General features: G+C 42.3%; 1 protein-coding gene across 1 annotated transcript in view; it reads right to left on the bottom strand.

Moving 5' to 3' along the window:
- Luzp4 (leucine zipper protein 4) overlaps positions 1-5,411 on the bottom strand; it is a 66,446-nt gene extending 61,035 nt beyond the window's left edge. The window contains exon 1 of the mRNA XM_006528903.2: positions 5,376-5,411. Within this exon, the coding sequence (XP_006528966.1) occupies positions 5,376-5,391 (16 nt within the window). The 5' untranslated portion in view covers positions 5,392-5,411. The remainder of the gene's footprint in view (positions 1-5,375) is intronic.
- Positions 5,412-27,732: the final 22,321 nt, after the last annotated feature.

The raw sequence follows: 27,732 nt of genomic DNA, 5'->3' as shown, positions 1-27,732 counted from the left end.
CATGCCCTGCATCTTCTCCCCATTTCTTTCACTCCTTCTGTGTCTTCCTGTTTCCAGCTCTGGATCTGACTGTATTCTTAATTCTGTGCTTCCAGTCACTTACTCCCTTCTCACCAGTGTGCAGACACTCTTGTTCCTGCAGCATATGTAACTTGTAAATATTTTATGCCATGCTCACATTCATACTCTCACAGACAGATTCACCCAAACAGAAACATACCAGGATACACAATTTCAAACACACAAAGACACACAACCACACACACACAGAATACACAGACACAGACACACAAGGCACACAGATACACACACACACACACACAAACACACACACACACTCACACACTCACACATACACACACACCCATTTACTCTGTTACTTTGAAGCCCTTGTTAATGCTAACAAAGTGCTGCTTAGTGCATAGCCAAGGAATGTTCAGGGAGTGAAAGAAGGAAAGGCCTGGGCAGGGAAGGGCAGCAGGATTAAGCTGTGGCTTGTGGAATTATTGCAGTATATATCTAGTTTTGGGACAATACTGATTTATACAAGCAATCAAAGAAACCCATTGAACAAATATTCATGCTCTATTTTTTCTACCGTTGTAATATGAACAGCCCTGGAAAGCTATCCCTAAATTTAGAAATGAAGCCCACCACACACTCTCCCAGGCAACCCCACCCACCACTAAAAAAAAAATGGAAGGTATACCCTTCTGGCATTGTAATTCCCAGATTCCTAGAAGGCTAATCCTAGGGTCCAGCTATTTGATGCTGGAGGTGGGAACTCTGTAAGCCCCCTGTCCTCACTCAAAACTAAGTGCCATTTTACTGTCACAGAATCCAATAACCACTAAACGCCAGGATGTTTAAAGTTTCTCTTCTAGAATAGAGGGGTTGATGGGATAGAGGGGCACTGCACTAGAAAGGCTAAAATTCGCTCCTCGAATTAGGAAGCCAGGAGAGACAGAGCCTGAGCCCTCTCTGGAAATCTCCACACCTCTAGGCATGATTTTGAACAGCAGGATTATGCAGAGGTCTCCCAGTCAACATCCTTTTCTGACCAGTGGAAATCCTGAGCAGGGAGAGGGGTCGCTCTGCTATTCTCAAACTAGAGAGAACTGGTTACCTCACGGTTCGCCATAAGGTTGCCACCTCCTGTGGGAGTCCCAGCCACCTCAAAGCACAGAGGTGTGTCTTCCCTGGATGAGTCTGAGGCTCTCAACACTTTCCTAAAGGCGTCCTCCAATCACTATGCTTTCTGCACTGTTGCAGAGGCTCAGTGGCCAGAGTTCAGCCTATGCCAGGCCACACCACGCCTCCAATCCCAAGTGAGGGGCAGGGAAAGCAGCTATCTTCACATGCCTGCTACTCTGCTACGGAGGGGCATTTTCACAAAGTTCAACCGCTGGGCTGGAAAACCTGGAAGAATTTCATCATGCCACATGCTTTTCTACCATCTCCTTAAATGTATTCTCTGTTGTATAGTATGGAAATACTGATCATTTCTAACAGGCTCTAAATAATTCTGTTCACACTAACCCCAATTTGTTTTATTTCTTTTCATTTTGATTTCTCAGTTCATCTTTTTGGTTATTTTGCCTCTGTGTTGCCTGTGACTCAAGTGTGTGCCTGATGCCTGTGCAATCCAGAAGAGGGCTCGATTCTCATGGAAATGATGGTTGTGTGCCATGTGCTGGGAATCAATCCGTGTTGTTCGAAGAAATAGCCCACCCAATGTTCTTAACTTTATGGTGTCAGAGGGGATAAAAATAGGATATGACTCAGGGGTTCCTAATGGAGTATGGAAACCAGACTATGGTTTTATAATTGGAAAGTGTAATTAAGACCAAATCTGAAAGAATATTTAAACTTAAATATTCTTCTCATTCAAATTGGAAGAAAATTATACATTTGAAGTACATGGTTTATCTACATATCTGATATATTCCTGTCTGGTCCTGATCTTGTGCTGTAGCTGAAGAGTCCATGTAAATAAATAACCCTTATCTTCTTGACCTAGCCTCATTACACTTGCTTACCTACACATATTCAAGGATATTATTAGGTGTCCAGTCCATTATTCTGGGCATCAAACTCAGATTCTCATGCTTGCAAGCATTCACTATGTCCCAGAACTCAGCCTAGCCAGCAGTCATTTAATGTTCCAGTGTAATTCAAGAGCCTGGTATTGAAGTTTTTAAAAACAGTTTGCCTCTGTTGACGAATACTCCAGGTAGGACAGTGTATATGCAAAATCCCAGCACTGTTAGAAGCAGAAGAATGGGGAGTTTGCTGTCACCCTCAGCCACAATGGGTGTCTCCAGCCAGCAGGCTTTAAAGGAAAAACTTTTGTAAAAACCAAACCAAACAAATGAAATTATCACATCCCTGAATGAGCATTACCTGGCAGATTATATCTACCATTTCATGTCTTAAACTGCAGAAGCAGAAGGATAGCATTGGAATCTAGGCTCAGTGAATACTGGATTTTAGGACAGGCTTTTGACCACTGTATTGTTTCAGGACAGTTTGCCCCTACACCGTGAAGTTTCACGTTCAAAAACAAACAAACAAACAAAAAAACCCAAGAGGTAAACATATGAAGTAATGGATACACAAACACATAAACACATAAAAGGCCGCGAATTTTCAAGTGAAATGTCAGAAAATGGTAATAGGATGAGTTTTCTTTGCTCCCAAACTCTAAATGTACTGATGCATAAATTTCTTGAAATGTGTAACCTGAAAGTAAGAATGCTTCCCCCTGCCCCAACAACTGGTCCCTTGATTTTCTGTGTACCCAGGTTGTTCTCTTGCTGGATGAATTAGAAATCAGAATGGGAATTATTTTCCTGTCCTTTTTTTTTTCTGTTAAAAGAACTGGAGACATATAGCAGCAGGTAAACTCTTTCAATGGAGGCCTTAGAACCTGAATTAGATGCCCAGATTCCCTGCAGAAACCACACACTCAAGAACCAGTGAAATGGCTCAGTGAGTCACTGTAGTTGCTCCCTTTCTGGGCAACCTATGTTGGATCCCTGGGAATGGCATTGTGAAAATAATGAAGCAACTCCTGCAGCTTATGCACTAATCCACACATATAAGCACCATAGCATGCCACATGACATCTGAATCAATCACAAAAGAAACAATATATGTTAATAATATGTAGACCACCATGATTTATAACAGTAATTCCTTGTGTGTGAAAGCAGAGCTCAGAGAATCCCTGGGATGTTGTAGTGGACACCTACCCTGGCCTGCCTGCAAATCCCCAAGTCCCTATGAGAGACTGATCTCAGAAGACATGAGGAAGATTCCTGATGAACAAGTGTCAGGGGTACCAGTTAGACTGCACATGGAAGTAGACACACCTAAAAGCACACCTACGAACATCTGTAGCTGTTCACATACTAAAAAAGTACCCAGAGATGTAGCCACACCTTCACCATCATACACACAAAAGAGATTCTGGCAGAGAAGATAAGAAAAAATAGGTTATTTGCACAGTGAGCATGTAATTTTTCCTTAACTTCTTGCTCTGGGATCACTTTAGACCTCAAAGTGTTTGCTCCTGCTCCTCCATGAGGCCAGTCAAATGTACTTAGGAATTAATTCACTCTGAACCTCAGGATTAGCATACAATCCATTTTATGGAAGGACAAACCAAAAGCATAGTGAACAACAAACCTGGTGTGGAGGCTGACACTAAAATCTTGCAGTGGCAGCAGACCACAGCAATGTAAGACAAAGAAGGCCAGCCTGTGCTGTGTATCCAGAATCTGCCGACATATATAAAAACCACTCAAGGTCTTAACTTGTTCAGAAGACGGGAAAGTTACTTTTCATAGAGTGCTTGACTAGATTGCACCAAAGCACTGAATTTGATACCCAGGGCAGCATCTGATGCAGACAGACTGTACCAGCCTTGAATTCAAGTTATCCCATGCTTCAAGACCCAATGGAAGATATCCTGCATTTAGACCTTGTTAAAAAACAATACCATGGAAAGTAAAAAATTTAAATTTTACATTAGGCACATGGCTTTGGAGACAAGATTACCTGCTGTTTGTCAGACCCTACTCAGACCTTTTCTCATGAATGTTCTGGTTCTGATTTCTCTAATCTGAATCTGCTATATAATTTCTTTTTTAATCTTGTTTTGTTTTAGGAGAAAGGGTCTGTCTGTATGACAGATCAGTCTGGGCTCACATCCAGAAATATGCACTTGCCTCTGCCTCACCACTGCTAAGACTGAAGTCATGGGCTACCATGCCCTGCAACTTCTCCCCACTTCTTTTACTCCTTCTGTGTCTTCCTGTTTCTAGCTCTGGATGTGACTGTATTCTTAATTCTGTGCTTCCAGTCACTTACTCCCTTCTCAACAGTGTGCAGACATTCCTGTAACCTGCACACTATGTAACTTGTTAAACATTTTATGCCATATTCACATACATACTCTCATAGACAGACTCACACAGACAGAAACACAACCAGAGACAACCCACACACACACACACAGAATACAAAGACCTTCAGACACACAGGCACTGACACAGACAGACAGACAGACACAGACACACACACACACACACACACACACACACACACACAAAAACACACACACACACATTTTCACGGTTACTTTGAAGCCCTTGTTAATGATAACAAAGTGCTGCTTAGTGAGAATGTTCAGGGAGTAAAAGAAGGAAAGGACTGGGCAGGGAGGGGCTGCAGTATTAAGCTGTGGCTTCTGGGATAATTGACGTCTATATCCAGGCATGGGACAATAGTGATTTATACAAACAATCAAGGACACCCATCCAACAATTGTTCATACACTACTTTTTCTGGCGTTTTAATTTGAGGATCCCTGGAAAGCTAGCCTTACGTCCATGAATGAAGCCCATCCCTCACTCTCCCAGCCACGCCCTCCTAAAAAAATCATGTGCTATGCACTTCTGGCATTCTAATTCCCAGATTCCTAGAAGGCGATCCCTAGGCTCTAGGTATGTGATTCTGGAGGTGGGAACTCTGCAAGCCCCCTGTCCTCACTCAAAATTAAGGGCCGTTTTACTGTAGCCCCATCCAATAACCATCAATCGCCAGGATGATTAAAGTTTCCCTTCTAGAATAGAGGGGTTGATGGGGTAGAGGGGCACTGCGCCAAAACGTCTAAAAGCCCCTCCTCGAATGAGGAAGTCAGGAGAGACAGAGCCTGAGCCCTCTCGGGAATTCTCCACATCTCTAGGCTCCATTTAGAGCCACCAGGATTAAGCAGAGGTCTCCCATTCAACATCCTTTTCTGACCAGTGGGAACCCTGAGCAGGGAGAGGGGTCGCACTGCTACTCTCAAACTAGAGAGAACTGGTTACCTTCATGGTTCGCCATCACTTTGCCACCTCCTGTGGGAGTCCCAGCCACGTCAAAGCACAGAGATCCACTTGCTGAGGTGTGTCTTTCACCGACCAGCCTGAGGCTCTCAACACTTCCCTAAAGGTGTCCTCCAATCACTATCCTTCCTGCACTGTTGCAGAGACTCAGTGGCCAGATTTCAGCCTATGCCAGGCCACACCACGCCTCCAATCCCAAGTGAGGGGCGGGGAAAGCAGCTATCTTCACATGCCTGCTACTCTGCTCCTGAGGGGCATTTTCACAGAGTTCCACAGCTGGCCTGGATAACTTCGAAGAACTTCATCATGCCACAAGCTTTCCTACCAGCTACTTAAATCTATTCTCTGTTGTATACTAGGGAAATCCTGATCATTATTAACGGGCTCTAAATAATTCTGTTCACACTAATCTCAATGTGTTTTATTTCTTTTCATTATATAAATGTTTGAATAAGCCAATAGTGTGTCGATAAGCTGAATTCCAGACCCCTAAGCCCCTTACCCCATGAAAAACCCTAGCTTTTGAGTATCCTGGTCGACATTCTTTATCTCCTGTGTGGGATGCACGTGGGTCCAGAGCTCTGTAATTAAACTACCTAGTCTAATTACAGCAAGATGGTCCTTCGTGTTTTTTCTGGGGTGCACACCGAATCGGGAATTGAGAGGGGGTATCCCCACTAGGTTCTATCAGGATATGACTCAGGGGTTCCTAAAGGAGTATAGAATGGAGACTATGGTTTTATAATTGGAAAGGGTAATTAAGACCATATCTTAAAGGATTTTTAAACTTAAATGTACTTCCCATTAAAATGGGAAGGAAATTATACATTTGAAGTACATGTTTTAGCTACATTTCTGATATATTCCTGTCTGGTCCTGAAATTGTGCTGTAGCTGAAGAGTCCATGTAAATAACTCTTATCTTCTTGACCTAGCCTTATTACATTTGATTACCTACACATATTTGAGGATATTATTAGGTTTCCAGTCCATTTTCCTGGGCATCAAACTCAGATTCTCATGCTTAGAAGAATACACTATGTCCCAGAACTCAGCCTAGGCAGTAGTCATTTCATGTTCCAGTGGATTACATGAGCCTGGTATTGAAGTTTTTAAAAACAGTTTTTCTCTTTTGAAGAATACTCCAGGTAGGACTGTGTATATGCAAAATCCCAGCACTGTTAAAAGCAGAATAATAGGGCATTTCCTGTCATCCTCAGCCACAATGGGTGTCTCCAGCCAGCAGGCTTTAAAGGAAACACGTTCCTAAAAACCAATCCAAACAAATGAAATTATCACATCCCTGAATGAGCATTACCTGGCAGGTTATATCTACAATTTTATGTCTAAAACTGCAGAAGCAGAAGGATTGCATTGGAATTCAGGCTCAGTGAATACTGGATTTTAGGACAGGCTTTTGACCAAAGTATTGTTTCAAGACAGGTTGCCCCTTCACTCTGTAGCTTCATATAAAAAAATTAAGAGGTAAATAAACGAAGCAATGAACACACAAACACAGAAACAAATGCAGCACAATTTCAACTGAAAGGTCAGAAAATGGTAATAGGGTAAGTGTTCTTTGCTCCCAAACTCACAATGTACCAATGAAAGATGCATAAATTACGTGAAATGTGTAACCTGAAAGTAAGAATGCTTTTCCCCCATCAGCTGGCCCCTTGATTTTCTGTGTACCCAGCTTGATGTGTTGTTGGCTGGATTAGAAATCAAAATGGGAATAATTTTCCTGGCTTTGTTTTCTCTGTCAAAAGAACTGGAGACATATAACAGCTGTTAAACTCTTTCCTTAGATGCCTTAGGACCTGAATTAGATGCCCAGATTCCCTGCAGAAACCACCAACTCAAGGACCAGTGAAATGGCTCAGTGAGTCACTGTAGTTGTTCCCTTACTAGGCAACCTATGTTGGATCCCTGGGAATGGCATTTTGAAAATAATGAAGCAATTCCTTCACCTTATGGGCTAATCCACACATATATGCACCATAGCATGCCACATGACATCTGAATCAATCACAAAAGAAACAATATATGGAAATAATATGTGGAGCATGATGATTTATAACAGTATTCCCTCATGTGGGAAGGCAGAGCTCAGAGAATCCCTGGGATATTGTAGTGGACACCTACCCTGGCCTGACTGCTAAGCCCCAGGTCCCTATTAGAGACTGATCGCAGCAAACATGAAGAGGATTCCTGATGAACAAGTGTCAGTGTTAACAGTAAGCGTCCACATGGAAGTAGACAAACATAACAGCACTACAATACACACACATGTGCACCTGTTCACATACTAACAGAAGCACACAGAGATGTTGTCATACCTTCACCATCATACACACACACACACACAAGAGATACTGGCAGAGAAGAAAAGAAAAATTAGGTTATATGCACAGTGAGCATGTAATTATTCCTCAACATCTTGCTCAGGGATCATTTTAGATTCAAAATGTTTGCTCCTGTTTCTCCAAGAGGCCAGTCAAATGTATGTAGTAACTGATTTTCTCTGTGGCTCAGGAATAGACTACAATCCGTTTTATGGGAGGACAAACCAAAAGCATAGTGAACAACAAACCAGGTGTGACGGCTGACACTAAAATCTTGCACTAGCTGCAGACCACAGCAATGTAAGACAAAGAGGGCCAGCCTGTGCTGTGTATCCAGAATCTGCCGACATATATAAAAACCACTCAAGGTCTTAACTTGTTCAGAAGACGGGAGGCTTACTTTTCATAGAGTGCTTGACTAGATTGCACCAAAGCACTGAATTTGATACCCAGGGCAGCACCCAATCCAGACAGACTGTACCAGCCTTGAATTCAGATTATCCCATGCTTCAGGACCCAATGGAAGATATCCTGCAGTGAGACCTTGTTAAAAAACAATACCATGGTAAGTAAAAAATTTTAAATTTTACTTTAGACACATGACTTTGGAGACCAGATTACCTGCTGTTTCTCAGACCCTAGTCAGACCTTCTTTTGTCATGCCTGTCCTGGTTCTGTTTTCTCTAATATGAATCCTCTGTATCATTTCTTTTTTAATCTTTGTTTTCATTTTAGGAGAAAGGGTTTTTCTATATGAAAGCTCAGTCTGGGCTCACATGCACAAAAATGCACTTGCCTCTGCCTCACCACTGCCAAGACTCTAGTCATGTGCAACCATGCCCTGCAACTTCTTGCCATTTCTTTCACTCCTTCTGTGTCTTCCTGTTTCCAGCACTGGGGCTAACTGTAGTCTTAATTCTGTGCTTCCAGTAATTTACTCTCTTCTCATCACTGTGCAAACACCCCTGTTTCTGCAGCCTTTTTAACTTGTTAAATATTTTATGCCCTGTTCTCATTCATACTCTCACAGACAGATTCACCCAAACATGAACACACCCAGATACACAGTTGCACACACTCAAAGGCATACACACACACACACACACACACACACACACACACACACACACAGAGAGAGAGAGAGAGAGAGAGAGAGAGAGGGAGAATACACAGACACACAAGACACACAAGACACACACACACACACCCATTTTCTCTGTTACTGAAGCTCTTGTTAGTGCTAACAAATTGCTGCTTAGTGGATAGCCAGGGAATGTTCAGGGAGTGAAAGAAGGAAAGGCCTGGGCAGGAAGCAGCAGCAGGATTAAGCTGTGGCTTGTGGGATAATTGAAGTCTATATCCAGGCATGGGACAATAGTGATTCATACAAACAATCAAGGAAACCCATCCAACAAATGTTTATGCTCTACATTTTCTGGCGTTTTAATTTGAGGATCCCTGGAAAGCTAGCCTTACATCCATGAATGATGCCCATCCCACACCCTCCCAGCCACACCCTCCTTAAAAAGATCCTCTGTTATACCCTTCTGGCATTCTAATTCCCAGATTCCTAGAAGGCGATCCCTAGGCTCTAGGTATGTGATGGTGGAGGTGGGAACTCTGCAAGCCCTCTGTCCTCACTCAAAAATAAGTGCCGTTTTACTGTCGCCCCATCCAATAACCATCAATAGCCAGGATGTTTAAAGTTTCCCTTCTAGAATAGAGAGGTTGATGGGGTAGAGAAGCACTGTGCCAGAACAACTAAAAGCCCCTCGTCCAATGAGGAAGACAGGAGAAACAGAGCCCTAGCCCTCTCTGGAAATCTCCACACCTCCAGGCACGACTTTGAGCCGCCTGGGTTATGCAGAGGTCTCCCATTCAACATCCTTTTCTGACCAGTGGGAACCCTGAGCAGGAAGAGGGGTCCCACTGCTACTTTCAAACTAGAGAGAACTGGTTACCTTCATGGTTCACCATCAGGTTGCCACCTTCTGTGGGTGTCCCAGCCACCTCAAAGCACAGAGATCCACATGCTGAGATGTGTCTTCCCCAGACCAGCCTGAGGCTCTCAACACTTTCCTAAATGCGTCTGCCAATCACTGTCCTTCGTGAACTGTTGCAGAGGCTCAGTGGCCAGAGTTCAGCCTATGCCAGGCCACACCATGACTCCAATACCAAGTGAGGGGCGGGGAAAGCAGCTATCTTCACATGCCTGCTACTCTGCTCCCGCGGGGCATTTTCACAAAGTTCAACCGCTGGGATGGAAAACCTGGAAGAACTTCATCATGCCACAAGCTTTTCTACTGGCTCCTTAAATGTATATTCTCTGTTGTATACTAGGGAAATCCTGATCATTACTAACGGGCTCTAAATAATTCTGTTCACACTAATCTCAATTTGTTTTATTTAATTTCATTTTGTTTTCTCAGTTCATCTTTTTAGTTATTTTGCCTCCGTGTTACCTGTGACTCAAGTGTGTGCCTGATGGAAGTGCAGACCAGAAGAGGGCTCAATTCTCCTGGAATCGATTGTTGTGAGACATGTGCTGGGAATCAATGCATGTTGTTTGAGGAAACAGCCCACCCAATGTTCTTAACTTTATGGTGTCAGAGGTGAGAAAAAAATAGGATTGAAAGAAAGATGAAATTCCAAGACCTGTAAGTCACATAATACAAAGCACTCAGAAATTGCTAGTAGTTTGTGAGCCTAGAGGCTGCCTGGGGCTGAGGAAAAAAAAAACCAAACCCAGGTATGCCCCATAGTTAAAACAATCCTGGGAACAGCTTAACCTTAAAGATAAAGAGGAATGTGAGGACATAACAGGGCTATCTAAACTGAGTCAACTACTCACAAAACTCTGACACCCTGCACGTACATGTAATTCTTCTGCTGATGTTTGAATAAGCCAATACTGTGTTGCTATGCTGAATTCCAGACCCCTAAGGCCCTTACCCCATGAAAAACGCTACCTTTTGAGCATCCTGGTCGACATCCTTTATCTCCTGTGTGGGATGCATGTGGGTCCAGAGCTCTGTAATTAAACTACCTAGTCTAATTTCAGCAATATGGTCCTTCGTGATTTTTTTTGGGTGCACACCGATTAGGGAATTGAGTGGGGGTATTCCCAATAGGTTCTATCAGGATATGACTCAGGGGTTCCTAAAGGAGTATAGAATGAAGACTATGGTTTTATAATTGGAAAGGGTAATTAAGAACAAATCCTAAAGGATTTTTAAACTTATATGTACTTCCCATTCAAATGGGAAGGAAATTATACATTTGAAGTACATGTTTTAGCTACATTTCTAATATATTCCTGTCTGGTCCTGAAATTGTGCTGTAGCTGAAGAGTCCATGTAAATAACTCTTATCTTCTTGACCTAGCCTTATTACATTTGATTACCTACACATATTTGAGGATATTATTAGGTTTCCAGTCCATTTTCCTGGGCATCAAACTCAGATTCTCATGTTTACAAGCATATACTATTTCCCAGAACTCAACCTAGCCAGCAGTCATTTAATGTTCCAGTGGATTACATGAGCCTGGTATTGAAGTTTTGAAAAAATAGTTTGTCTATTTTGAAGAATACTTCAGGTAAAACTGTGTATATGCAAAATCCCAGCACTGTTAAAAGCAGAATAATGGGGCATTTCCTGTCATCCTGAGCCCCAATTGGTGTCTCCAGCCAGCAGGCTTTAAAGGAAACACGTTCCTAAAAACCAATCCAAACAAATGAAATTATCACATCCCTGAATGAGCATTACCTGGCAGGTTTTATCTACAATTTCATGTCTAAAACTGCAGAAGCAGAAGGATTGCATTGGAATTCAGGCTCAGTGAATACTGGATTTTAGGACAGCTTTTGACCAAAGTATTGTTTCAGGACAGGTTGCCCCTTCACTCTCTAGCTTCATATAAAAAATTAAGAGGTAAATAAATGAAGCAATGAACACACAAACACATAAACAAATGCAGCACAATTTCAACTGAAAGGTCAGAAAATGGTAATAGGGTAAGTGTTCTTTGCTCCCAAACTCTCAATGTACCAATGAAAGATGCATAAATTACGTGAAATGTGTAACCTGAAAGTAAGAATGCTTTTCCCCCATCAGCTGGCCCCTTGATTTTCTGTGTATCCAGCTTGATGTCTTGTTGGCTGGATTAGAAATAAAAATGGGAATAATTTTCCTGGCTTTTTTTTTTTCTCTGTCAAAAGTACTGGAGACATATAACAGCTGTTAAACTCTTTCCTTAGATGACTTAGGATCTGAATTAGATGCCCAGATTCCCTGCAGAAACGACACACTCAAGGGCCAGTGAAAAGGCTCAGTGAGTCAATGTAGTTGCTGTCTTTCTGAACAACCTAAGTTGGATCCCTGGGAATGGCATGGTGAAAATAATGAATCAACTCCTGTACCTTATGCTCTAATCCACACTTATATGCACCATAGCATGCCATATAACAACTGACCCAATACCAAAAGAATCAATATATAGAAAAATATGTAGACCACCATAATTTATAACAGTAATCCCTCGTGTGTGAAGGCAGAGCTCAGAGAATCCCTAGGATGTTGTAGTGGACAACTACCTTGGCCTGACTGCTAAGCCCCAAGTCCCTATGAGAGACTGATCTCAGCAGACATGAGGATGATTCCTGAGGAAGAACTGCCAGAGGTACCAGTCAGCCTCCACATGGAAGTAGACAATTCTAACAGAACTACTACAAAACATGTGCAACTGTTCACATAGTAACAGAAGCACACAGAAATGTAGCCACACCTTTACCATCAGACACACACACAAGTGATTCTGGCAGAGAAGAAAAGAAAAATTAAGTTATTTGCACAGTGAACATGTAATTATTCCTTAACCTCTTGATCTGGGATCATTTTAGACCTCAAACTGTTTGCTCCTGTTTCTCCATGAGGCCAGGCAAAGGTACTTAGCAACTGATAACTGATTTTCTCTTTATCTCTGGAATAGAATACAATCCACTTTATGGAAGGACAAACCAAAAGCAAATTGAACAACAAACCTGGTGTGGTGACTGACACTAAAATCTTGCACTAGCAGCAGAACACATCAATTTAAGACAAATAGGGCCATCCTGTGTTGTGTATCTAGAATCTGCTGACATACATAAAAACTACCCAAGGTCTTAACTTGTTCAGAAGTCCGGAGGATTACTTTTTCATAGAGTGCTTGACTAGATTGCACCAAAGCACTGAATTTGAAACCCAGGGCAGCATCTGATGCAAACAGACTGTACCAGCCTTGAATTCAGGTTATCCCATGCTTCATGACCCAATGGAAGATATCCTGCAGTGAGACCTTGTTAAAATACGATACCATGGTAAGTAAAAAAAATTAAAATTTTACTTTACGCACGTGGCTTTGGAGACAAGATTACCTGCTGTTTGGCAGACCCTGGACAGACTTTATTTCTCATGCCTGTCCTGGTTCTGTTTTCCCTAATATGAATCCTCTATACCATTTCTTTTTTAATATATATTTTTCTTTTAGGAGAAAGTGTTTGTCTCTTTGACAGATCAGTCTGGGCTCACATCCACAAATATGCCCTTGCCTCTGCCTCACCACTGCTAAGACTCAAGTCATGGGCTACCATGCCTTGCATCTTCTTCCCATTTCTTTCCCTCCTTCTGTGTCTTTCTGTTTCCAGCTCTGGGTCTAACTGTATTCTTAATTCTGTGCTTCCAGTCACTTGCTCTCTTCTTACTATTGTGCAGACACTTCTGTACCTGCAGCCTATGTAACTTGTTAAATATTTTATGCCATATTCACATTCATACTCAAACAGAAAGACTCACACAGAGACAAACACACCCAGATACAATGTCGCGCGTGCGCGCGTGCGCGCACACACACACACACACACACACACACAGAATGCACAGACCCTCAGACACAAACACACAAACACACACACACACACACACACACTTTCACTGATACTTTGGAGCCCTTGTTAATGCTAACAAAGTGCTGCTTAGTGGATAGCCAGGGAATGTTCAGGGAGTGAAAGTATGAAAGGACTGGGCAGGAAGGGGCAGCAGGATTAAGCTATGGCATGTGTAATAATTGAAATCTATATCCAGCCATGGGACAATAGTGATTTATATAAACAATCAAGGAAACCCATCCAACAAATGTTCATGCTCTATTTAATTTGAGGATCCCTGGAAAGCTAGCCTTACATCCACGAATGAAGCCCATCACACATGCTCACAGCCACGCCCCCTAAAAAATTCTGTGCTATACCCTTCTGGCATTCTAATTCCCAGATTCCTAGAAGACTAACACTGGGCTTTAGATATGTGATCCTGGAGGTGGGAACTCAACAGGCCCCTTGTGCTTACTCAAAAATAAGGGCAGTTTTACTGTTGTCCAATCCAATAACCATCAATAGCTAGGATATTAAAGTTTCCCTTCTAGAATAGATGCTTTGATGGGGTAGAGGGGCACTGTGCCAGAACAGCTAAAAGCCCCTCCTCGAATGAGGAAGACAGGAGAGACAGTGCCCGAACCCTCTCTGGAAACCTCCACAACTCCAGATGTCATTTTGAGCTGCCTGGTTTATGCAGAGGTCTCCCAGTCAACATCCTTTTCTGACCAGTGGGAACCCTGAGCAGGGAGAGGGGTCGCGCTGCTACTCTCAAACTAGAGAGAACTGGTTACCTTCATGGTTCGCCATCAGGTTGACACATCCTGTGGGAGTCCCAGCCACCTCAAAGCCCAGAGATCCACTTGCTGAGGTGTGTATTCCCCGGACCAGTCAGAGGCTCTCAACACTTCCCTAAAGGCGTCCTCCAAACTGTGCTTTCTGCACTGTTGCAGAGGCTCAGTGGCCAGACTTCTGCCTATGCCAGGCCACACCATGCCTCCAATCCCAAGTGCAGGGCGGGGAAAGCAGCTATCTTCACATGCCTGCTACTCTGCTCCCGAGGGGCATTTTCACAAAGTTCAACCGCTGGGATGGAAAACCTGGAAGAACTTCATCATGCCACATGCTTTTCACCCAGCTCCTTAAATGTATTCTCTGTTGTATACTAGGGAAATCCTGATCATTACTAACGGGCTCTAAATAATTCTGTTCACACTAATCTCAATTTGTTTTATTTCTTTTCATTTTGATTTCTCAGTTCTTCTTTTTGATTATTATACCTCCCTGTTTCCTGTGACTCAAGTGTGTGCCTGATGCCTGTGCAATCCAGAAGAGGGCTCAGTTCTCCTGGAATTCATGGTTGTGAGCAATGTGCTGGGAATCAATTCATGTTGTTTGAAGTAATGTTCTTAACTATATGGTGTCAGAGGTGAGAAAAAAATAGGATTGAAAGAAAGATGAAATTTTAAGACCTGTAAGTCATGCAAAGAACTCAGAAATTGCTAGTAGTTTGTGAGCCTAGAGGCTGCCTCGTGGTGAGAAAAAAAGTAAAACCAACCCGGATATGCCCCTTAGTTAAACCAGTCCTGGGAACAGCTTAACCTTAAATATAAAGAGGAATGTGAGGACATAACAGGTCTATCTAAACTGAGTCAATAAGTCACAGATCTCTGATACCCTGCACGTACATGTAATTTTTCTGCTCATGTTTGAATAAGCCAATAGTGTGCCGCTATGCTGAATTCCAAACCCTTACCCCGTGAAAACCCCGAGCTTTTGAGCCTCCTGGACAACATCCTTTATCTTCTGTGGGGATTCATGTTGGTCCAGAATTCTGTAATTAAACTACCTTGTCTAATTACATCAAGATGGTCCTTCCTGATTTTTTGGATGCATGCTGAATGGGGAATTGAGTAAGGGTTTCCCCACTAGGTTCTATCAGGATATGACTCAAGGATTCCTAAATAAGTATAGAATGCAGACTATGGTTTTATAATTGAAAAGGGTAATTAAGACCAAATCCTAAGGATTTTTAAACTTAAATGTACTTCCCATTCAAATTGGAAGGAAATTATACATTTGAAGTACATGGTTTATCTACATTTCTGATATATTCCTGTCTGGTCCTGATCTTGTGCTGTAGCTGAAGAGTCCATGTATATAAATAACCCTTATCTTCTTGACGTAGCCTCATTACATTTGCTTACCTACACATATTCAAGGATATTATTAGGTGACCAGTCCATTATTCTGGGCATCAAACTCAGATTCTCATGCTTGCAAGCATTCTCTATGTCCCAGAACTCAGCCTAGCCAGCAATCATTTAATGTTCCAGTGTATTACATGAGCCTGGTATTGAAGTTTTTTAAAAAAAAGTTTGTCTATTTTGAAGAATACTCCAGGTAGGACTGTGTATATGCAAAATCCCAGCACTGTTAAAAGCAGAAGAATGGGGAATTTACTGTCACCCTCAGTGACAATGCTTGTTTCCACCCAGCAGGCTTTAAAGAAAACACTTTCTTAAAAACCAAACCAAACAAAGGAAATTATCACATCCCTGAATGAGCATTACCTGACAGATTATATCTACAATTTCATGTCTTAAACTTCAGAAGCAGAAAGATTGCATTGGAATGCCAGTTCAGTGAACACTGGATTTTAGGACAGACCATTGACCACAATATTGTTTCAAGACAGGTTGCCCCTACACTATGAAGTTTCACAGAAAAAAAAATCAAGAGGTAAATAAATGAAGTTATGAATACACAAACACATAAACAAATGCAGCACAATATCAACTGAAAGGTTAGAAAATGGTAATAGGATAAGTTTTCTTTGCTTCCAAACTCTAAATGTACCGAAGATAAATGCATATGTTATTTGAAAGTAAGAATGCTTCCCCCCCCACACACACACATACAACTGGTTCCTTGATTTTCTGTGTACACAGCTTAATATCTTGATGGATATTAAGATTAGAAATCAGAATGGGAATAATTTTTCTGTCTTTCTTTTTTTTCTGTTAAAAGATCTTGTCTTTTTTTTGTCTGTTATACAAACTGGAGACATATAGCAGTTGCTTAACTCTTTCCATGGATTCCTTAGGACCTGAATTAGATGCCCAAATTCCCTGAAGAACCACACACTCAAGGGCCAGTGAAATGCCTCAGTGAGTCACTGTAGTTGCTCTTTTTCTGGGCGAACTATATTGGACCCCTAGGAATGGCATTGTGAAAAGAATGAACAAACTCCTGCACCATATGCTCTAATCCACGCATATTTGCACCATAGCATGCCACATGACATCTGACTCCATACCAAAAGAAACAATATATAGAAATAATATGTGGAGCACCATGATTTATAACAGTAATCCCTAGTGTGTAACGGCAGAGCTCAGAGAATCCCTAGGATGTTGTAGTGGACAACTACCTTGGCCTGACTGATAAGCCCCTAGTCACTATGAGAGACTGATCTCAGCAGACATGAGGAGGATTCCTGACGAAGAACTCGCAGAGGTACACAGTCAGCCTCCACATGCAAGTAGACAATCTTAACAGCACTACTACAAAAACATGTGCAACTTTTCACATACTAACAGAAGCACACAGAGATGTAGCCACACCTTCACCATCATACACACACACATAAGAGATTCTGGCAGAGAAGAAAAGAAAAATTATGTTATTTGCAGTGAGCATGTAATTATTCCTTAACCTCTTGCTCTGGGATCATTTTAGACCTCAAACTGTTTGCTGTGTTTCTCCAAGAGGCCAGTCAAAGGTACCTAGTAACTGATTTTCTCTGTAGCTCAGGAATAGACTACAATTAGTTTTATGGAATGACAAACCAAAAGCATAGTGAACAACAAACCTGGTGTGGTGACTGACACTAAAATCTTGTACTAGCTGCAGACCACAGCAATGTAAGACAAAGAGGGCCAGCCTGTGCTGTGTATCCAGAATCTGCCTACATATATAAAAACCACTCAAGGTTTTAACTTGTTCAGAAGACGGGAAAGTTACTTTTTCATAGAGTGCTTGACTAGATTGCACCAAAGCACTGAATTTGATACCCAGGGAAGCATCTCTTTAGTAAGGTGGTAGACTGGGCCTGCCAGGCTGACAAAGCTTGGGATCCAGAGCCTACAAAACCCAGCCGTGCCCAGAAATTCCCACACCTGCTTCGAGGTTGTTGGGATGGGGATTTGAGTCACAGTCTTTTTCTGCTTCTGACAGCCACCATTTCCTTCCCCTGAGAGTATAACCCAAATAGGTTACTTCTGCCTGGCAAAGCTGGGCTTTCTTAGCGGATGCCTTGTATCCCAACTCGCTCAATTCTGCCAGTAATTTCTCAGTTCCCAGTCTACCCTCTTGCTCTGTGGTGGCAGCAAGAAGCAGGTCATCAACATACTGAAGGAGAGAAATTTGGAGGTTTTCTGACCTGAACGGCACCATGTCCCAGAGGAGGGCCTCATAAAAGAGAGTAGTAGAATTCTTGAATCGTGTAGGCAAAAGTGTCCAAGTTAGTTGTATAGCCTGGCCTGAATCTGGGTTTCTCCACTTGAAAGCAAAGATTACCTGACTCATGGGATGCAGTTTTAGGAAGAAGAATGCATAATTCAAGTCCATTACCGTATACCATTGTCTGTCATGGGGGAGAGAAGTGAGTAGATTGTAGGTGTTAGGGACAGTAGGATGAATATCTTGTACTCTTGTGTATATTTCTCTTAAGACTTTGTACTGGCTGATTATCATTAGTGCCTGGCTTTTTAACTAGTAGCAACAGAGTATTCCAGGGAGACTGACAAGGGACCAAAACACCTAGTTCTAAGATCCTTTGAATGTGAGGTCAGATGCCCTCTCGGGCCTCTTTGTTCATGGGGTATTGTCATACACCAATAGGAGTCCCACCAGTTTTCAGCTTCACAATGATGGGGAACAGCACTCTTTTTGTCTCTCCCATAAGCCCCAGTCTCTGCCCAGGCTTAAAGATATCTCTATAACCGTGTCCCTTCTAGGACTTTTCTCAATGGGGTTACTACGGTTTTATTGTTTCTCAATTTCGCCATTTGCACTGTCAGGACTAAAAACTCTGCTCCAGTATCAACAACGAAATCTGTGGGGGTCCCCTCCACAGTTAGGGTTTCCCTAGGCTCAGGGAGGGGGTCTGAGCCCCGTATCCCCTAGTGATCATCCTGTAGGGTAAGGACCTTAGGAGGTCTGTTATCTGTCTTTTTTCTTGGGGCAATCTCTTGCACAGTGTCCCCTTTCTTTACAGTATGCACATTGGTCCTTATCTAGAGGTGGTCGTGAAGTTTCTCCAGAGTTTTGAGGTCTTCTCAGCCCTGTATTGCCCAGGTACCCTGCTTCCCTACTTCCTCCACCTTTTCTATCAACTTCCTTATCACCCGAGTTTTTAGCCAAAATCCTCCTTAAATTTCTTTCCTGCCTTCTATATCATCTACTTTCTCTTGCCTCAGCCTCTTTCTACACTCTTTCTCTTTTTACTTCTTCAGTCTCACTCTTATGGTACACTTTATCTGCCTCCTTAACCAGATCTTGCAAAGATAATGTTTGCAGACCCTCTAGATGTTGTACCCTTCTCCTAATGTCAGAAGCAGACTGCCAAATGAAAGCCATGGCAACCGCCACCTGCTGTCCCTCTGATGTAGGGTCAAAGGGAGTGTAATGCCTTTGTGCTTCTGAGAGGGGCTCTAAAAACACTGCTGGGGGTTCCTTTCCCTCTTGTAGGATCTCTCTTACCTTGGCCAAATTAGTGGGGCGCCTTCCAGCTCCTCTTAGTCCTGCTACCAGAGCCCAGTGGAAAACTGTCAACCGCTCCCTACCTTCAGGCCTGTTACGATCCCAGTCAGGACATGTCAGAGGGAAGCCTGCATCTATTTCATTTAGGAAATTGTGTCGGTAGTCCTTTGGCCCCCAGCACGTTCTTTCTTGCCTCTAGCAGCATCCTCTAATTCTCCTCTGTGCTGAAAAGAACCTGTAAAAGCTGCTGACAGTCATCCCAATTGGGCTGATGAAAGAACATGAGAGAGTACATTAGATTAGTAAGGCTAGAGGGGTTTTCAGAGAAGAGGGCATGATTTGCCTTCCAATTATAGAAATCTGAGGAGGAAAAAGGCCAGTACTGAAGGGCCTGAGTTGTCTGGGGTCCACTGGAGGGTGTCCATATGTATGTAAAGGCAGCTCGCTGATTGAGTCTGGTACCTCTGGGCTCTGAGCTTACAGGCTTCAGGTCCTTGTGTTGCATCTCTAGCAGCACCCTGTTGAGGTATCTGGGAGGGGACTGGTTAGGGATATGGGGGTGGTGTATTATGCCATTCTGGAGGTTCTTCTATCTCTGGATAGATCTTAGGAGGAGCCGAGGGTTGTTGTTCAGCTCCTGCTGTTTTTATCTTCTTTTGTTTTTCTCTGAGTAGCTGAGAGCTAAGACTCAGGATCTTGGTTTGTTCTTCTGAATGCAAAGCTTCAAGCAGGATGGGGGATGGGGTTCCTGCGTTAAATTTTCCCAGATGAGAATGTAGGGCACTTGATCTGTTTGAGACCCTGGTCTCTTCTGCAAAAGAATATCTTTAACAGTAGAAATCAAAATCAAATCAAGTGTGCCCTCTGCTGGCCAACCAACATAAAAAGCTGGCCATTCCATAGAGGAGAAAGTTCTCTAAAATCTCTTTCTGACATCTACAAACAGATTGTGAGCCCTAGTCTTAATTTCAGTCCAATGCTCGAGAGTCAGGCCAAGAGGAGTGCTACTAGTCTGTCCCATCTTCCGAGTCACATACGGGGAAACAAACAAGATATACACACACAAAAATTACAATAACCGAGACTAGGACCCAATCACATGGCCTAGTGAGCGCACTCTCACTTGGCACCCAGATGGGAGATCTCCAGGCGTCCCTGGAACTCCCTCAGACCTCCTGGGACATCTCCCAGGGTGGCAGCCGGTTACTTCTGACACGTCTGTCAGTAACTCTGCCCTCCATGCCAGACAGGGAGTTCATTGCTCTCACGAGTTCGTAGGACTGCAGACCAAGAATACTGAATTCAAACACAGCTGGCAGACAAAGATATAGACTTAGCCAGAGAACGATATTACCTCTAAGCATGGTCTCATAGAATGGTATAGGTCACAAATCCTGGAGGAATCCATACATTTAAGACCCCAGAAACTGGAGAGACCTCAGCTCAAGTCCCGGTATGAGTTGGCCAGCACCCCAATGACTCGAGAGATAAACCACACCTGATGCAAACGGCAAGAGGTTTATTATCAGCTAACTGAGGATGAATTCCTTTTATCCCATAGGGCAGGGGAGTTTGACCCTGAGAAGTAACAGTAGGGGGCTTTTAACAGCTAGCTGAGGAATTGGAGGGAGTTGGGAGGAGAGTGGAGAGGAGTTGGACTATAACTCTTCTCTGGTGGGTGTCCTTGGTAAAATCACAAGGCACGCGGAGGAGAGTGGGGAGTGAGTTATAGCTCTTCTTTGTGAAAGTTTATCTCCATGTCCTTGGCACAGGGAGCCAGGCAACAGCCTGGGTATGGAGAACAAAGAGCTTCTTTCTGGCTGTATTTTTAGAGATCAGGGAAAACAAGCTTGGGGAATGACCAGGGGCTTTACCTTTCCGGGAGAAACACTTTAAAACAGGGTCTCATAGGACAATAGTGATTCACACAAACAATCAAGTAATCCAATACAACCAATATTCATGCTCAATTTTTCTGGTGTTTTATATGAGGAGCCCTAGAATGCTAGCCCTACATCCACGAATGAAGCCCACACCACACCCTCCCAGCCACCCCCACCAACTAAAAAAATTGTGTGGTATATCCTTCCGGCATTCTAATTCCCAGATTCCTAGAAGGCTATCCTTAGGCTACAGCTATGTGATCCTGAAGGTGGGAACTCAGCAAGCCCCTTGACCTCACTCGAAATTAGGGCCATTTTACTGTGGACAATTCCAATAACCATCGATCACCAGGATGTTTAAAGTTTCCCTTCCAGAATAGAAGGGTTGATGGGGTAGAGGAGCACTGCACCAGAAAGGCTAAAAGCTCCTCCTAGAATGAAGAAGACAGGAGAGACAGAGCCCGAGCCCTCTCTGGACATCTCCACACCTCCAGGTGCCATTTTGAGCCGCCTGGGTTATGTAGAGGTCTCCCAGTCAACATCCTTTTCTGACCAGTGGGAACCCTGAGCATGGAGAGGGGTCGTGCCTCTACTCTCAAAATAGAGAGTACTGGTTACCTTCAAGGATTGCCATCATGTTGCCACCTCCTGTGCAACTCCCAGCCACCTCAAAGCACAGAGATCCCCTTGCTGAGGTGTGTCTTCCCCAGACCAGCCTGAGGCTCTCAATAATTCCAAAAAGGTGCCCTCTAATCACTGTGCATCCTGCACTGTTGTAGGGGCTCAGTGACAAGAGTACTACTCAGCTGTTAAAAAGAATAAATTTATGAAATTCCTAGGCAAATGGATAGACTTGGAGGGCATCATCCTGAGTGAGGTAACCCAATCACAAAAGAATTCACATAATATGTACTCACCTATAAGTGGATATTAGCCCAGAAACTTAGGATACACAAGATATAAGATACAATTTGCTAAACACATGAAAGTCAAGACACTTTGTTCCTTCTTAGAATTGGGAACAAAACTCCCATGGATGGAGTTACAGAGACATCCTTTGGAGCTGTGATGAAAGGATGGACCATCTAGAGACTGCCATATCCAGAGATCCATCCCATGATCAGCTTCCAAACGCTGACACCATTGCATACACTAGCAAGATTTTGCTTAAAGGACCCAGATATGTCTGTCTCTTGTGAGACTATGTCGGGACCTAGCAAACACAGAATTGGATGCTCACAGTCAGCTATTGGATGGATCACAGGGCCCCCAATGGAGGAGCTAGAGAAATTACCCAAGTAGCTGAAGTGATCTGCAATCCTATAGGTGGAACAACAATATGAACTAACCAATACCCCCCTCCCCCCGCCCCAGGAGCTCCTGTCTCTAGCTGCATATGAATCAGAAGATTGCCTAGTTGGCCATAAGTGGAAAGAGAGGCCCATTGGTAGTGCAAACTTTATATGCCTCAGTACAGGGGAATGCCAGGGCCAAGAAGTGGGAGTGGGAGGGTGGGGGAGTGGGTCGGGGAACGTGTGGGGGACTTTTGGGATAGCATTGGAAATGTAAAAGAAATAAATACCCATTAAAAAAATAAATAATTTTTTAAAAAATGTGTTGCACAAACTGGTGTTTTTCTGCACCATCTTACTCTGCTGGAACTGTATAGGATATAGAACTGTAGCCAAACTACTGATTGTACTCAAGTAATAGTAAGAAAAGCACCATGGTTATTTAAAGACTCATTCTATCGCAGACCTACCTTAGTTTTGGAAGTTGATTTGTAGTGGCTATAGTGGTAAAAGTCCATTTCTATCTTAGGTCTCATTGAATACAAACCCCATCTATTGCTGTATTGAATTTTTATTTTTTGAAAAGTTCTATTCAATTTAATGTTTTTTCACAAAAAGGTATTGTGTATACTAAGATGCAATTCAGATATTTTTCTTATTAGATTTATATTCCCACTGTGCATACATGGGAATTTAGTATTTAGGTTTGAAACTGTCAGTTATATAGTAATCTACTTTTCATGTGATAGTTTGTATTTAATTTTTCTATTCATTATCTTATAGTTGTGTTTATGCAATTTTTACTTAAGAAAGTTTAAAGTTCTTTAAACATTTCACAAGATCTGGTGTCTCCTGTTTCTTTTATGGCATAGTAATAAAACCTGGTTTGTGAGGTGACCTGAGAAGCAGGTGTTGAGGGTGTGACTCACCAGCTGAAGCCTTAGATACATTGTGCACACCAGTGATTGTTACTCTGTTCTGGGCCTCTGTAGTGGAGTTGGGATGTTCCAGAGAGCATCCACTCCTTTATTGTGGGTTGTAGAGGGAGAATATATGTGCAGCTCAGGTGAGCAGTGTCCAACTGAGCTGTAGAGTGTGAGCAATGGAGAAACCTATTGATGTGCATGGGGTCACTTGTCACTGAAGCTACTCTGCATTACTCAAAATGGGAAGTCAGGCAGGTCCAATCCTGATCCCTACCACAGACTGAGACTGAGACTGGAAAAGGAAACAGTATCTTCATAGTTTTGCCCAGATTTAGGGAGAAAAAATTTCACAATTCTCTTTTGTCTCTAGCACCTTTAGGATGTATAGAAAAGACAACACAGATTTGGGGAAATGGCTCAGTTGGCCAAGTACTTGCCAGTAAGTGTAAGGATCCAAGTTGCACCCAGGGCCCCATTAAGATAAGCCATGATGTGTGGCTGTAAGCCTGAAGAGCCCAGGTCCTTTATGGCAGAGTGGTTTTCAATCTTATCCTTTTCCTCCTGCCCAACTCCGCCTTGGGAGCATTTTTTTTGTTTTGTTTTGTTTTTTGTTTTTGTTTGTTTTTTGTTTTGTTTTGTTTTGTTTTTTGTTTTTTTTTTCCCCTAATCACCCATTCTTGCTTTTTCTGTAATCGATTACTTGAGAACAGAAGATCCTCAAAATCCTCTGGAAGCTATTCTGGTCCTTGCTATCATCCGATATCAGTAGTGTCTATTTTCAAATGCTTAATGTGTATGTCGAGAAATGGCTGCCAAATCTCAAGCTTGGTGGTAGATGGGCAGCGCTTACCCTTGTATGACGTGTGAGTCCATGTGTTCAGTCATCAGCACCTTTGTTGGGACACACAGGTGTAGCTTTAAAATGTTTGTGGATGTTCCACTCCACATGGAGTAGACAGCTAAGATCAGTAAGAAGATGAAGTTTCCAAGTAGCAGTTGTATTGCAGTTGACACTGTTTCTTCACAGGACGACTCATAATATTCACGTGGTATGCCATTCGATGTAGCTGACGTTCAGTAAAGGCAATGTAGACTTTAGAAGAGGACAGTGGGCCCATGTAAAAAATATCGAGATTCATAAAGAACTATCCAAGTACATCTGTTTTTCTTCAGAGCTGGGACTGAATGTAGGACCTCACTGATGGGGAGCAACCACTATGCCAACTTACAACATCAGTAACAACAACAACAACAACAACAACAACAACAACAACAACAAACAGCAACATGCACCGCCCCCAGACTCTATTATTATTATCTTAAAAGGCAATTCCTCTAAGTTACGGCCAGGCTATTTTTTTGGAAGTTGAATGCTGCCATTTGCTGGCTGCCATGGAGGAGGGCACGCTTTCACAATAACCCACACAGCCTCAGAGGTGAAAGCCAGATTTAACATATTTTAACCAAAAAAAAAAAAAAAAAAAAAAAAGATTGCTTCTTTTACAAAGTAAGTAAAATATGATTCTTTTAAAATGTGTAAAATATAGAAAAAGTGAATATGGAAAAATATAAATTTCCTATAACTCCTTAGTCCAACACCTTGGTGAAGTTTTTCTTTGCCCATTCCCCTCTTTCATTTTCCCTTTTCCGCTGCGTGTGTGTATATGTTGTTTGCTTATTTCTTTATTTAGAATTAGAGTTTTGTATATAGCTGAGGCTTACCTTGAAACTGAACTTTCCTTGTCTCTGCTTCAGAGTACTGGGTTATCAGGGGGACATTACCACTCCCAGCCATCCTGTCATTATGTGCACATTGATTCATGTATTGGATTGAAACATGTTTCCCTTTATCCAAGGCTGTCTTAGACCTTTCTAGTTAGCCTGTGATTTCTGACCCTATTGGTTCAACTTTGTGAATGATGGGATTTCAGGGGTGTGCCAACATACTCAGTTTACTCAGGCTTATGCATGTGGGCATCTAAGCAATTTAACTCAAATTTGAATCTCCAACCTGTACCTGGTACTCCCATTTTGAGGTGCTGGCATGAAATCCAGTTGTACAGCATGCTGAGGAAGCACGTTGCCATTGAGCTCCAGCCTGTCTCTCTTGTTTCTATCATATAATATTTGGACCTGTGTTCCAAACTCTGTTTTCATACGAGTCTTAGTTGCATTTAACAGTTATTGAAATTTTTCTATATGCTAAGCAGTTTATTAGGCAACAGGAATAAAAAAATGAAAGACTGGTGATGTGACTCATTTGTTGATGCTATAGCCCTTAGCCTAGAGGGTACTGAACCCCACGTTATATTTCCAACCATGAAAATCTAAAATAAGGATGGAGGATGGTTCAATATATTAAAATTTATCAAAGTAACCCACTATATAAACAAATTTAAAGAAAAAAATCACATGATCATCTCAGTAGATGCTGACAAGGTACTTTACTATTAATCCCACTGTTTTTTTTCTAGGTGTTCAGACGAAAGCCCCAAATTTTCTTGCTAATCATGGTATCATATTGCTGTAAGAACTCAGGAGGGAGAGGCAGGAGGATGGCCCCAAGTTCGTGATCTCATAACACGTTTGAAGCCCAGCAGACACACATAGGGAAAAATGCCTATCAAAGCAAAATCAAACTCCACTGTGAATGTAGAAATGAGCAGAAGAGCACTTGACACCTCAGCTCACAACTTCCTGCAACTCCAGCTCGAAGGAACTCAACACTCCTCCATGGCCTCTGTGGCTTTCTGTACCCACATTCTCATATCCACATGCACAAACATAATTCCAAATAAAACCATTCTTTTTCATAGGAATTCAAAGCATTGAGAGAGAGGGAGGACACAGTGCCCCACACAGACTATAACATCAACCGTCTCAGTCAGAAATCTCAGTTGCTAATCATAATCATTACAGTGTATCACCTGAGATATTAGGTTCCTTTTTTTAAATGTGGGTTTCTGGGGCCTGTAAATGGAGTCTCTTCTTTGAGAGTTATTAAGTGATGCCCGGGAATTTGCAAGTTCCCAGGTGACACTGTCAATACTGCCCTTAGGATCAACCTTGAACCATTAGGTCTAGGTGAGACAAGCATAGTGAATCACATCACTGTTTCTTTGTTCACACTCTAACAAATGGAAGAATGCTTGGCTCTTTGAAGTGCCTAACATTATGATTTATTTTCCCTTGCTTCTGTAATACAAGGCAAATAAGGAGTGACTTGTGAGTGATATGGCTGAGGTTTAATCACTCATTGCAAGTAATTCTGCATTCTCAGTTTATTAAGTAATTCTGCATTCTCAGTTTATTAAGTAATTCTGCATTCTCAGTTTATTAATATAGGAGAAAATACATCCTTTTTGGAAGTAGAGCTGTTTGTTAATTAGGTCAGTCTTTCAGTGCTGCAATTTATTACACTATATAGCATTCTAAACGTGTACCATTTACTCCAGCTGTCTTCTAGAAAATTACCATATAGAATGATCTAAGCATATGCTGCAATTATATAATACATGCAACTTCTCTATGAGCGTAATTTAGCAAAATCTCTCTGGAAACGGCTTAAATTTCCAGCAATGGGAAACTGGATACATGCAATGGAGACATTCATTGTGACCTGTAAAGAAAGATGAAAGTAGAGAGAGCAAGTGGGAGGTATTGTCCTTATCATTCCTCACTGCTCCCCCATCCTGTGAGGCCACAGATGATTACAAGCTGTGCCCTGTACTGTGCATTGGAAATAGATTGTAAATCTGTGGCACCCATTTTCTTACTCAGTGCTGCCAGTCATGTTTGATGCTCTCTTGCCCCAGGAACAAATTATATTTGTGGGAAATAGATGCATTATATTGTGGATTCAAGAACTCTAGGAACAAAAGTATAAGAGAACATTATGCCAGAAAACAGGAAGGGCTATACAGTTTGCAGACACCAACTATATCCTTACTAGAGAAAATGGAGTCAGTACCAGGCTGGTGGTTGCCAAATTGCTGGAACACAGACATAGGGCAATAGCTATGATATATTTAATGAAAAGTTCCCATTACTTCTGGGTTTGAGAAACACTTAGTTTTATTATCTTTGAATTATGGTTTAAATTCCAAATATGTTACTCCCCTCCCTTTCATAACAGAGCAAACATTTTTGTTTTAGAAGTCAGAATGGTAAAGGAAAACTTTTGGAGATGTGTTTTGTGGATGGCTGTTGGTTCTCATGC

Source organism: Mus musculus, chromosome X, assembly GCF_000001635.26.
Source record: "Mus musculus strain C57BL/6J chromosome X, GRCm38.p6 C57BL/6J".
Taxonomy (NCBI): Eukaryota; Metazoa; Chordata; class Mammalia; order Rodentia; family Muridae; genus Mus; species Mus musculus.
Note: the sequence above shows the minus strand (reverse complement) of the source record. Positions and strands in the feature narration are given on the sequence as shown.